This window comes from Mus pahari, chromosome 18 (assembly GCF_900095145.1).
Source record: "Mus pahari chromosome 18, PAHARI_EIJ_v1.1, whole genome shotgun sequence".
Classification (NCBI taxonomy): domain Eukaryota; kingdom Metazoa; phylum Chordata; class Mammalia; order Rodentia; family Muridae; genus Mus; species Mus pahari.
The window spans coordinates 50,086,390-50,100,206 of record NC_034607.1 but is presented as its reverse complement, the minus strand read 5'-3'; the positions used below and the strand labels follow the sequence as shown (position 1 = coordinate 50,100,206).

Genomic DNA, 13,817 nt, shown 5'->3' with positions numbered 1-13,817 from the left:
ATATATATATATATATATATATATATGTAGAAATTTAAGTGAGTTCCACCACTAGCTTGCTAACAGCAGTACAATATCTAACCTATGTGAGATATTTACCCCTTTTCAGTAAGTGGAAGGAAGAATCTAGCTCCTTTTATCTCTGTTCATTTCACTCACTACATACAATGCTACCTTCTGACTTTTTGTGAAAGTCTAGGGGGTTTTAGGTGTGAAAGAGTTTAGGAAATTAGACATATTTCTAAAAATTCTTTTTATTTTTGTTGGTGAAGTATATGTGTGGGTATGCACAGGCCACCATGTGTATGTGAAGATCAGAGGATAGTTTGTGGGAGCGAGCTGGTTAACTCCAACTCTGTTATATGGGTTCTAGGGTCTTATGTGGTAAATAACTTTACCTGATCAGCCATCTCCACAGCCTTGGAACTGGGGACATTTTTGTAAGTTTCCTTTAGAATTGGTAAACTGATTTTATAGGTGCTATGTGTAAATTAATAATATTTAACTACTAAATTCATTTTTGATGAGACTTGAACACTTCTTAGTAAGGAACTTGAAATTGTATGGTATTCTTGAGACTAAAGACATATGGTGTGTTTTGTATGAGTTTGACAAGGTTGTCAAAGCAACAGAGTCTTCAGACAAAGATGCTGTCTACTCGTTAATTGGGAGGCATTTGCTGAGAGAAGCAGGACATCGGAATTCCCCTGGTCTGTGGTTTGTGACGACATCGTGTTGGCAGAGAGCATCTCCACACTCAGGATATTCTCCCTTCTTACTGACCCCTGGCTTGTGTGATGAGGAACCAAGACAAACAACTGGAATTGGCTGCGTCGTTCTTGGGCGTCTTTCCTGGCTTCATTTTACCTGGCAGTTTCTTCCTTATCACAACAGTAACCCTGGTGTTTTGAAATCACATCCTTATAAAGCAATCTTTCCTTGCTGGGGAATGACAGAAGATCCATTGAAGAGCAAGAACTTGAGGATGTTTTCATTTTCTAGCTATTGTGACCTCATGTTGTGAAGTCTTAAGGTTGTAGCCTCTCCTCCTACACCTGCCTTTGCAGTTTTGTGCCCACCAGAAGACACAACTAATGTGTAGCAGCTGCCACCTACCCTGCTTGTTTGGTTGATTTGAATTTATTCATTCAACAAAGATTCTAGAACATCTGCTGTGTGCCAGATGTTGTGCCGAACAAGCTCTTTGGTCCACTGAAAATATGATGTCCTAGGCTGGAGTGACTGGGAACCTAGAGAACATTTGTAGTGTGGGTGTGAAGGCTTATGTATAACTTTGTATATTTAGGGTGTTAACTCCCCTATTTGTAGCAGTCACAAAAGAAGTAAAAGAATATCTCTTTGAGACAGGATCTCTATGTAGTTCTGACTGTGGTGGAGCTGTGTAGACGAGGCTTGGCCTTGAACTCAGAGATACTTGTGCCTCTGCTTCTTGAGTGCTGAGATGAAAAGAGCTTGCCCGCCACACCATGTGTCTTGATTTTTCAAAGCATCTTTGTAATGATTTCCTTTTTTAAACTCTCTGTTCATAGCCACACAAGTAGCTGATAAAACCTGGCCTAAAATCCAAATGTGGGGAAGGCAAGTATTTCATCTAGGCTGCAGCTGAGGAGGCCCTTGTTGGTCTTAACTGGATATAAGGAATTGTGACAGGAGTCTGTTAGGAGAGGGGAACAATCATGGTAAAGTGTGAGCCTTACTTGAATGGTAAAGAAGAGCTTTATTTGAATGTGTGTATGTGTTCATGTGGGTCCACCTGTATACAGGTTCTTGTAGAAGCTACAAGGTCTCATTCCTTAGAAGCCATCACCTTGTTCCTGACCTGGAGCTCACCAGGTAGGCTATGCTGGGTGGCCAGCAGGCCCCAAGGATCTCGCTTTCTCTGCTTTACCGGTGCTGAGGATTCCAGAGCACATGGCTCTTTTATATGGCTCCCAATTGGGTGCCAGACCCTGTTGTAGGTACTTGAGAGTTAAAAATGGACGGGAGGGATTATGTCCTTGGTTCCTCAGAGCTTTTTTTTTTAAAGGAAATCATAGCACACTGTCAACTAGCCCTGTGTGTGCACACTAGCACTTGCGAGGTCAGAAGACAACTCCTGGGGGCCAGTTCTCTCCTCCTGTCTAGAGATTCGAGGGTCAGGCTCGCATGCACACCTGCTTCGCCTACTGCGCTGCCCTGCCTGCCTTGTTCTGTTTTTTTGTTTTGTTTTGTTTTGTTTTGTTTTGTTTTGTTTTGTTTTTTTTTGAGACATGGCCTCATATAGCCCAGGCTTGAGCTCACTGAAGATACCATTAAACATGTGATCTTTTCTCCCCACTTTCCAGTGCTGGGATTGCAGGTGTGTACCTCCAAGCCCCATTTAGCAATGTATATTTTGGTGTGATAAAGTTTGGTGGTAGAGAAAGGCCCCTTTTTTCATTTAAACCCAAGTAGTATTTGAAAGAACCCAAATGATTGGAAGCAGCAGAATTCTGGGGACGAACTGGTCATAAGTACTTGGGTACCCAAGAGAAAAATGGATAAAATGAAATTTAATGAGATTCTCCAAATCCATAAGGCTTTGTAAGGCCAGATAATGGATCACATTCATATGGGGCGCATGGGTTTCGGCTTCCCATGAGACATACTCAGAATGAATTTGATATGCAGGCAACCAGGAGAGGATGCCTGGCACTAGCCTAAAACATGACTACAACTCTGTGTCTTTGCATAGTGTTTTAGGGGTCAAAGAGTTTGATATTCTAAATAGCCAGACTGAGGGGCTAATCTTGAAGTCTGTTTTCCTTCACATGTTGCTTTGAGTAGCTGATGATGCTGAACTTAAACCAACACATACCATTTATTTTATATCAAATACACTTTTCAAAGCTTTTGTTGGTATTATATAATAAATTAGTTAAATGATTGTCAAGTGTAAATGAAGGAAAGAAAATTAAAGGGGTGTGGCAATATGAAAATTTGTCAGCAGTCAGTCTATATAACTTCATTTTTATTGTTGCAGCTTTTTTTGACAGCATAGCTTAACTGAATAAATTATTACTCAGAGCTGGTTTTTAAAATTATTTTATTAGATATTTTCTTCATTTACATTTCAAATGCTATCCCGAATGTCCCCTATACCCTCCCCCCCGCCCTGCTCCCCTGCCCACCCACTCCCACTTCTTGGCCCTGGCGTTTTTAAATCTGACAACTTTTCACTTTTACTTCTGTTGATGAGCAAGGGGGAAGGGCTTTCTTTCTGTCCTAAAAGTCCTTAGAGATGGTAGCCTGGTAAGTGAATTATTTGGTAAACAAAAGTATAGGTACAAGCCTTGACCTTGTGCCAGTGGGCTTGTCCATGATTAATTTCTTGGCAGTACGTGTCTTGGTGCATTTCTGGGAATTTGCTTCATACATTCGCTTTCACGTTCTTCACATTTCGTTGTGAGAGTGGTTGATTTCTGTTTGTAGGTGAAAGTTTCCTTAGGCCATTGTGAATGATTCAGTTAATATCAGAAAGTGGCGTATTAACAAGAATAAGTCTCCCCAGGTTCCCAGGGGACTTGGAGTGCCTCCAGCATGGTTGAGACACAGTTCCCTTCATGCCGGGCACAAGTGGCTTCCCTGTCAGGGTTCTCTGTAGACTGTCCCGATTGCCAGGGTGCTTTCTGTCTGTACCACCTAGTCCATTGAGCGCTATTTTAACCTTTTAATTCTGATGGTACATGTTCAGAGACTGAAGTCACTCTGAAAACAACCTGAATATAACATGAGTAGGAAGGTAACTTCTGTTTCGTTATCTTTAGGAAGACACTTTTCTCCTAACCGTGCACCCCAGAGCACCTTCTGAATGAATGTCTTTTGGAAGTTGGTTCCAGGAACACAACCAGCTAGTTCTTCTTCATGGTTTTTGTTTGTTTGTTTATTTGTTTGGGAGTGAAAACTGAAAGAAATAACAGACTAATAGCTGGTAGTGTCTTTATTACCAGCCATATTAAGCCAAAATTCTAGTAGAAAATAGAGTCATCTCCCTTGAAGTAATGCTTTCTTAATTGAGCGGAAGTCATGGTTTTGTTTTTGCTTTTTTATCCAGTTAGCAAAAGTGCAGAAGTCTGAGGGACAACAGTTGGCTGATTGAGATGCGGGACCACGGATAAACCGTGTGTCACTAATCTGTGTCAACAGACTGAGCTGAGACCAGTGAAGACTTCAGTTACTCCTTGGGGGAACTTGGGGATGCATAGCTGGGGTTTGTAAATAGATTTGAGACATGACTGAGAAATGAGCTGGATTTGTGGATTCTTTCTTTTAAGGCTGGGCCTTATTAGCCCAGAGTAGCCTCAAATTTTCAGGATCCTTCTGCCTCAGCCCCTCAAGTGCTAGAATTATACTATACCTAGTTTGATCTGGCCATTTCAAAGGATTATTAAGAATACTGTGTTGAGAATAAATGATACTGGTAAAAGTAGAGTGACCATTTGGGAAGTTACAGTATGACTTTAATTCAGAAAGAGATGGTGGCAGTTTCTTGAAAGATGGTGGAGATGGAAAAACCTGACCTGCATCTGCATCATTTCAAAGTAAAATGCCTGTGGTATTGACATATCAGATAGGAAGCTTTCTAGAAGCAGTGATGCCAAGATTTTTGACTTGAGCTCTGGAAGAAAGTTATTATTCTTTAAACACTATTTGGATTTACTTTGAGTAAATTGCTAAAGTGCATCTTCTAGGATTTCTCTTATTCAGAGTCCCTAGGAGACTATCATCATCATCAGTAGTAGTAATTAATTAATTAGCTAACCATGTGTGTGCGTGTGTGCGTGTGTGGTGTGTGTGGTGTGTGTGTCTTTCCCACTTGTGAAGTTAGAGGTGTGTGTGTGTGTGTGTGTGTGTGTGTGTGTGTGTGTGTGTGTGTGTGTGGTGTGTGTGTCTTTCCCACTTGTGAGGTCAGAGGATAACCATAGGACCCACTGAGACATCTAGTTCCCCTGGCAGACATGTTTCCAATGTGTCTCAAACAATCCAGGTTTTGCTTCTACTTTTGACTGTAGTTTCGTGTGGTGTAAATATTCAGCAATGGTTAGCTATCCTTCAGCATTTTTAATATACTATGTCCCTTGTTATAGAGGACATATATAGCATGACCACACTCCAGAAGACCCAACAAGCAGCTGAGAGAGGCAGAGGCAGATAGTTGCATCCAACCAATGGACAGAAGCTGCTGGCCCCTGTTATTGAATTAGGGAAAGACTGAAAGAAGCTGAGGAGGAAGGGGACCCAGTAGGAGGACCAGCGGTCACAATTAATCTGGACCCCTGAGATCTCTAAAACACTGGACCACCAACCAGGCAGCATACACCAGCTGATATGAGGCCTCCAACACACATACAGCAGAGGACTGCTGGGTCTGTGTTCATTCACAGATGATGCACCCAACCCTCAAGAGGCTGGAGGCCCCAGGGAGTTTAGAGGTCAGGGGGGGTGGGGGGTGGAGGCATCTGTGTTGAAAGAAATTTATTTTTGATACAGTTTAAGTTTTTTAGCTTCTATGTCATCTATTTTGAAGTTATACTTTGTTACAGAATATTTCTAGTATTTGTATATGTGCCTGTTTTCTTTTTTCAACACTGTTTTTCCAAATTTCTTGCATTTTAAAAAATTTAAGAGTTCCTTGTAGCAAAGGGTGGCCTCCAGCTTGCTATGTAGCCAGAACTATTGTTGAATTCATGATCCTCCTGCTTTTATCTTCCAAAATCTGGGATTCCAGGCGTGTACCATACCTGACAGGCAAATACTCCTTTTGTGGTTTGTTTCCTTTGCCATAAGATATTGAACCCAGGGCCTGGCATGCTAGGCCGGCCTCTCTACCATTGAGCTACAGCTGCAGCTCTCTTATGCTACTTTAGAAGACAGCATTCCTTCAGGGTTTCTTTAGCTTACTAAAGCCAAGTTATGTTACGGTCTTTGCCAATCTGCCCTATAAAATTGCTTTCTTTTAGAGTCAATTTATGTTCCAGTTAGTGTGTGTGTGACTTTGTGTTGTGAGATTTGGTTTACTGCCTATAATTAGGAACCTTTTGATTACTTTGTTACTTATGTGGATTCTATCTCTGAGGAGATAGATCAGATATTGTCATTTTGGTCCATCTCATCCTAGTCCCACCGGAATATCACAGATTTAACTAACAGGTTGATAGGCAGCCTGGTTCAGAGTTTCCTTTTTGATTTTCTTGTCTATAGCCCCAGCTCTGTCCTCTCTCCTGGGAGAGGGAGCCACTGAAATTACCTTCCCTGGAGGAGAGACTGGTTGGTTACCCCACAGAACTCTGTGACCACCACTGCTGCTTCTAAATGTGCCATGCTGTGACCCCTTTGATGTGTCAGCAGTGTCACTTGTTGTCACCCCCTTGGTTTCCTTGTTCTTCAGCTGAACTGGTCTTAGGGCTTCCCTCTGTGGTTTGGGTGTTATGAGGAGGGAGTGTTGTGTCAGTGTAGGGGCATGCCTTTTCACATGGAAGTCATTAACTATCTAATTTAAATTTCTCATAGTCAGCTAATATTTTTATAAAGTGTCCTTGAAGAACTTCTTAAGGATGCTCCAAGGTAAATTCATGAATGTGATGGAAGAGAAAAACAGGAAGTAGAGCTCTGTAACTTGGCTCCATAGTTGGGATTCCTAAACACCCACTTAGATGCTTGTCCACCCTGACTTCCTAGTTGGTGGCCTTAACCACTGTGTTCATACCTTCATCTGTCAGGAAACAATATTTGTACATGCATTTGTTTGTTACAAGAATGATGCAAGATCAGATGTGTGGAGCTTGGTGTGCTAGATGCGTAATAGACATACAATAAATGAGTTCAGTGTAGCAGGAAAATATATTTTCAGTATGTTTTGTTTAAATTACAGTGTGTTTCATATGAATAAAGCAAGTGAGAGTTATGTTGTTAAGTGAGATTTTTCCTGTATGACTTTGGGGTTGGGGGTCCCTGGTCCAAGAGAGAAGCAGAGCTAGGAAGCAAGGAATCAAAGAAGGAGAGTTCAGCGGCAAAGCCCAGACTGGACGCCGGCCAGTGAGAGAGAGAGAGTTCTTCAGAAAAGCTGGCTCGGAGCTGGGGAATTCCAGAGCAGAGCAATGTCTGGACGGAGTGGCAGGAGTCAGCGCCCTGAGCACTTTCAGAGCTCCTTCCTGAGGTTGCTGGGTTTTCAGTGGGCACAGGGGGCTCTTCTGAGTATACTTTGCCATCTGTAAACTTGTAGAACATTCTTCTGGTTCTGTTTTGGAAATCCCCAAATTAATAAGGAACATTTGGTCCTTAGTATGTAATACTCAAGGGAATAAATAGGCCTGGCTAGTGTTTACAGTTCAGATAGCCAAGAAGCTAAATGAGGGAATTGTCTTTGGGACCTTGGCTAATGTTTGTTCCCTGGTCATCTCCTGCTTTCTGCAGCCTACCCTGCAGATTCTCCACCATTCTTCCGAACAACCTTCAAAGTCTAGCTTATATCCTGTCCCTCCATGACACCACCAACCCTCTGTACACCTGTGCCTAGTAATTGCTCTGTATAAGTTAGAAAAGTGTATCAATTTTGCTAAAGAGGAGTGTGTGTAGAGACTATAAACAGATGCTTAGTTGGAAGTATGGGCTTGTGTGCATGTTGTATGCTCTTGTAGAAGCCAGCAAAGGCAAGAACCTTATTAAAACAATGTCTCTGTAGAAATTGATGAAGTTAAAGTACGAAGGTTTTATGTGGCCGTTCAAATTAAGAAGAATATTGTCATTTAAATCAAGATTTGATTAGTAGTGTAGAACAGTTCTCAGTTCCTAGGATGACCCTGCTTTGAAGACCTGCCTGGCTTCTGTGGCCCTCATTTGCTGGCCCAGGAAGGCATAGGCGATGTGTGTGGAGAAGCGTCATGTGCCGTGGAGTAGCGCTGCAATGATCTGATAGGGACACCAGCTCCTGTCATTGCTGCGCTTTGATTCTCCCTGTCTCTCTGTGCGGTGGGTCTTATCGGAAGATTATACCTGCCCTAGACTGCAGTTTTGTCTTTAAGCTAGTTCTTTAATGGAGCAGAAAATGCAAGGAAATGAAATTCACAGAGGATTCTACATCAAGTCACTGTAAAAGTGACTTTCTTAACTACTGTATGTAACTCCAATACACACACACACACACACACACACACACACACACACACATGCAATACCTTTTGTTTTAGGTTTGTTTGTTTGTTTTTTTTAATGTCCCTGCCTACTTATTGTGAGCTAAATTAGCCCATATATATTCTTCCTGTTTTTAATAATGGAAACTTAGAGAAGGCGGCACAGCCCAAGCTCTTACTGTGCTGTTAGCACTTAAGGAATTGCTTTGTGCAGTCTGGAAGCTGGAGGTTTTGGTTTTGGGTTTTTGAATTCGGTAGAGAAATGAAAGATTATACCGAGTTAGTTTTATTAATGTTTATTTCAGTGTTTATGTGTGAGCATGTTCATGTGAGTGCAGGTGCCTTCAGAGGTCAGAGGAGGAGGGAACTCAGTTCAGGCCGTCTTACCAGAGTGGTATGTGTGCTTACCTGCTGAGCCATCTCTTGGGCCTCTAAGTTGGTAATGTTGATGTAAGCTAAAGAAATTCCTAGCTGTGGCTGGGAATGCAGCTTACTGGACAACTAGTTACCTGGCAGGCGGGAGGTCAGGGTTCCTGCTCAGTGCTGCCAACATAAGACATTTATCTTTAAAATGATAGGGAAAGAAGTAACCTTAGTCCTTACAATATAGATGTGCGAATGTATGTATATGCGTGTAAACCATGTTTAAAAGTAGAGAGACTAATCGATCCAGTTGCCTTTACACATTGCTCAGATCCAACAGGTAAGAGACCTTGCCACACATGCTCTGTACGTTTGCATGGTAGTTGTTGAAGTATTAAAATAATTAGTCTTGGTCTGTGAATTTTGTGCCTAGGCCTTCCTGTGTTGTATCTCTTAACATCCGGACACCTTCCCTCATGTTGCACTGTTCCATGCTTGGTGTCTGTTGTATCTGGACTTTCTACACATTTTTTATGTATTTGTCAGTATTGTTCTTACATTGTGTTTGTTCAGATCAAGGTCTGAACAAGGCTGTCATGTTGGGTTTGTTGGCTCTTTCCCTCATGTGTCCATGTCAAGGTTTAAAATCACTCATTTTAAGTGGTATTAAGTCTATTTTTAAGTCAGTGTGAATTGTATTTTTAAGTTTCAGTTGCTATTTGGAATAGTCAGAAATGGAAGTTCAATGTTCTTCAACAGAAAAAAACAAATCCCAAATGTGTGTCTTAAGTAAGGTGTAACTCCTGCTCCAAATTACAGCCAGCTGTCTTTTTGATGATTTTTTTTCCCTCTGCTTAAAATCAAAGCATTTTTCTAACAACTTGATATCTGTTTATTTTACTGTGTTAGTGTCAGTTAAGCAGGGCGTGGTCTTTAATTCCTACTTGGGAAGGCTGAGTCATGGGATTGCCAGATTCCAGGCTTGAGTGGGCAACTCATTGAGATCTTTTCTCAAAATAAGAACTGGAAGGGACTAGGGATCTAGCTTAGCAGTAGAGCATTTGCCTGTTCATTAAAGCCCAGGTCGAATCCCTAAGCATCACTCCCTTAAGTCAGGGTGCCTGCTTTCCATAGTGGCTGTTTGCCTGCCATTGAGTATCATGCTGATGCAATAGTGCAAAAGTCTTCTGATGGGCCCATGTGATGGGCAGCAGCTAGAGGGCTTAAGCATAGACCTGACAGCTGAGCCTCAGACCCCGAGGTAGCAGGAGAGACCACTCTGCAAGGCATTCCTGCCTGTTCGTGTATGCACAAGCACTTGCATGCACATACACACAATGTTAAGAGCATCCTTTGATAGTGTCCAGATAAACTTTTAACATGTCTTGCCTCTTCCTTGATAAATTTCATTCTTAATATTTTACAGATTTGAAAAATTATTTATGAGAAGCTACATTTTAATAATTATTTGTAACAATACAAATAATTATTAAAATGTGAGCTTAAACATATTTACTTTGTGTGTAATTTCTATAAATAAAAAACAAATTACAGAAAACTGTATGTGATGTTTTTGTTGGAACCCTTGAATCTTATAGTCTAGAATATCTGTAAGAGTTTAGTAAGCTTTCTTCAGACCATTGTGAGTATGAAGGCAAGCCTATGTGATCAAGCCTATTTGTAGATAATGCTCTGCACACAGTAGTTTTAGTAGGTAGAACCTTTAATAGCTTCAGGTCCTAAGACACATAGTAAAGAGGGTGTCTTAGGAACTTACTATGATTAAAATATTTTATAAAAAGCTGCTTAAGGAGATGGGGTCTGTTGTGGTTCATGGACAGAGATGTCGTGACAGGGAAGACCAGGTACCAGGAACTACAAGTGACTGCATCCAAAGGCAGAAAGTAGGCAGAAAGAGGGATGGATGTCTGTGCTGAGCTCACTTTCTCCTAGTAAAGTCCACCCACAGTGATGGATCTTCTCACCCCAGAAAAGGTAATCCTTCCCAGGTGTGCCCAGAAGCGGGTCTCCGGTGATTCTAGACTTGATCAGGCTGACAGGGAGACTGACAGATACAACAGGTGTGTGATAGTATAGTAATAGGGTGTAGTAAGAAACTTTTTAGTTTTAATCTTCTCGGTATAAAATGTTTATTCTTTCTAACAGTGTTCATGTGTATCACTAGTGTACACTTCTACCTTTTAGTACCTGATGATTCCAAACATTTGCTCGCTTGTACCTTTTAGGTGCTCTAATGTGAGTCTGCAAAAGCTGCCAGAACAGTGGCTGTGGAGTGTTTTGGAGGAAATTAAAGGCAGTGATCCCACATCCAAGCTTTGTGCTACAAGGCGTAGTGCTGGGATCCCCTTCTACATCCAGGTACTCTCCTAAGACCAGGCACTGCTCTGTCTGGCTGTCTGTCTGTCTGGGCTTTGATACTGTACTTCTCTTCTTAATGTGTAGTAAACATATCGGATGTTTCTGTCTTTTCAGTACCATAGCCTTTGTGACTTTGTTCTTTTCATTTTTTATTACATTTAATTATTTATATGTGATACAGATGTGTACATGCTATGGTACACATAGAGATCAGAAGACAGCTTTCTGGAGTTGGTCTCTCCTTCCATCATTCAGACCCCAGGGACTGAATTTAGGTTGTTAACACTGGTGGCAAGCACCATTACTGGCAGTGCCATACTCTGTCTCCTGCGTGACTTTGTTTTAATGTGTGGACAGTATGTTCTGTGTCAGGTCTGTTCTTGGAGCAGGAGATCAGTCTTGTAATATAAACAGAGGGTAGTATAGATTTCCATCTATGTATTCAGTAGTCAGAAATCAATGTGGGTGCCGTGATTGCTTACTTTTAGGAAGTATCCATATTTGAATCCTTTTTATTAAATATCCATCATTAAAAAACATAATCTTTTTTTGTTTGTTTGTTTTTGGTTTGGTTTGATTTGGCTTTTTGGGACAGAGTTTCTCTGTGTAGCCCTGCTCATCCTGGAACTCACTTTATAGACCAAGCTGGCCTCTAACTCAAGGAGTGTGCCACTACCACACAGCCTAAAAAAAAAAAAAATCACAGTATTAATAGTAGCTCTCAGGTAGTGTGGCTATGTCGCGCCTATTACATCATTTAATCCCTACCTAAAGTCTATGAGCTAGGTACAGCTATCATATAAAGATATCCTATCTGAGACTAGGGATATAGAGGTGACTTGCCAAAGGCCACAGGGCTGTCAGACTTGCTAAGCCTAGTCCATCTGACCCCTGACCAAATCTTCATGTGAGACTATGAATACAGTTCCTAAACACAGATGAAAACATGCTGGACCTCTTGCTTTTAAAAGTAATTATACCTTACAGGATAGAGTTAGACTGTTGCTCTCATTATCCTGCAGAATAAACACCAGTACACTCAGTACTAAAGCAGATGCCATTCTTGTTAACAGTAAAACAACAAGTCACAAAATGGGTAGTATAATAAGTGCAGTGGAAGTAAAGTAGGGTTCTTTTAGTCCCCCTGTGGTTTTTTCTTTCTCTGTTTTCTTTCTCGCACTCCCAATATCTTCATGATGTTTGATGCCCAGTTGCAGAAGTGATTGACTGAGATTACTAGATAGGCCTGAGAGATGAGCTGAGCTACTTTGGTTGAGTGCGGTTTAGTTTCCTATCTGTAATTCCTGCAGACCTGTTGTGTCCATGTGGCCTTCTTTGTTGAGGACAGATGTCAGGCAACTGAATGTCCTGTCCAATATTTGTGCTATGTGCTTATTCCTGCTGATAGTAATCTTGTGCTACCCAGTGGCCATAGTTATGGAGTGATCAGCAAGTCCATTTCCCAAGCCCAGCAGGCAACATTGCCATACTGCTTGCCCGGTTCTTTCCGGTGAAGGTGAGTCAAGTCATGTTTCTAGGAACAAAACCTCTCAGCCATTGAGTGTAGCTTTCTTTCTTTATCTTAGTGAAATAAATTTTTAATTATTAGAAAAATCCGTTCAAAAGGATCCTACTTTTCTTAACATGACTTATAAATAAAGTAATACCTTTTGTTCTGCTAACAACTTCAGTTTAAAGTTAGCTATGGGAAAAACCTACCATTTTAGTGTATGAATTTCCCCTTTGTGTAAACAGACAAAATGATTTTTAACATTCATAGAGCATATTTTCTGGGCGTAAGTTTATTGTCATGAATTTATTTTAAGTCTGTTTACATGTTTGTCTTGTATTTGTCTTATTGCATAGCTTGTCATTGATTTTGAAGACCCAAAGCAGTTGCGAACTTTGGCTCTAGAAGCCAGATGCAACATTTTACAAGACATACAGGTGAAGGAAGAAAGTCCAAGAATGTGACTGAAGTGGTTTTTCTTTGACTGCTTTATTGAGATATAATTCACCTGTGGACAGTTTATGCATTTAATGCATGCAACACAGTGATTTTCAGTATATTCTCAGAGCTCGAGAATCATTAGCACAATCTAATTTTGGAATATCTCTCAACCCCTACCCATTAGCAGTAACTTCCCATTCCACCCACTTCCCTCTGGTGTCCCCAGCCCTGGGCAACCAGCTAATCTTTCTGTCTCTGTAGATTTGTCTGTTGTGGACATCTCACGGAAATGGAGTCATATAGCACTCAGTCTTTTGTGTCTGGCTTCTTTCACTTAGCAGTGTGTTTTCCGAGTTCCTTCTGCTGTCACATAAGTCTATACTTCCTTCATTTTTATTGCATTGCCTCATGTGGGCTGATAGCCCATTATCATGCTATGGGATGCTAGTCACACAGTAAACAGGACACTCCTGTGAAATCCAAATGCACGATCCCCTGGAGTTTGTAATGTTTCTTTTTCTCCTGTGGTGTTTGAAATGCTGTGGTGTGATTAGACTTCCAGTAGACTCTTCTGTGAATAATTAAATTGTTAATTAGTCTCCAGAGGGCCTATAAACCTTTAGATGAAATCTAATCCAGTATATTTTTGTCATTGTTTAGAGTCAATTTTCTTACTTGAATGTCTTACTTATTGTATCTGATGTTTTACCTAATTTTGGTCCTTACAAAGTGGCCAATCAGAACCATTTATTCACCAGCTGCTTATTATTACATAATTAACCAACAAACAGAAGGGGCTGTGGAGTTGATATGATTTCACCTTAACATAATTTTATACATGAACAGGCTAGAAAAGTTAAGCTACCTGGTTAAAGGAGCCTGGCTTAATTAACTTACTTCAATAGTCTTCTTTTTAATAGAGGGTATTTTAAATTTGGGGATTGATTCCAAAGCCA

At 40.9% G+C, this 13,817-nt stretch overlaps 1 protein-coding gene across 4 annotated transcripts in view; it reads left to right on the top strand.

Annotated features, from left to right (window-relative positions):
* Positions 1–13,817, top strand: part of Thada (THADA armadillo repeat containing) — a 294,404-nt gene that overhangs the window by 59,245 nt on the left and 221,342 nt on the right. For all 4 annotated transcript variants that reach the window (XM_029531298.1, XM_029531301.1, XM_029531299.1 and 1 more), the window contains one exon: positions 10,778–10,910. In XM_029531298.1, coding sequence (XP_029387158.1) covers positions 10,778–10,910 — 133 coding nt within the window. The remainder of the gene's footprint in view (positions 1–10,777; positions 10,911–13,817) is intronic.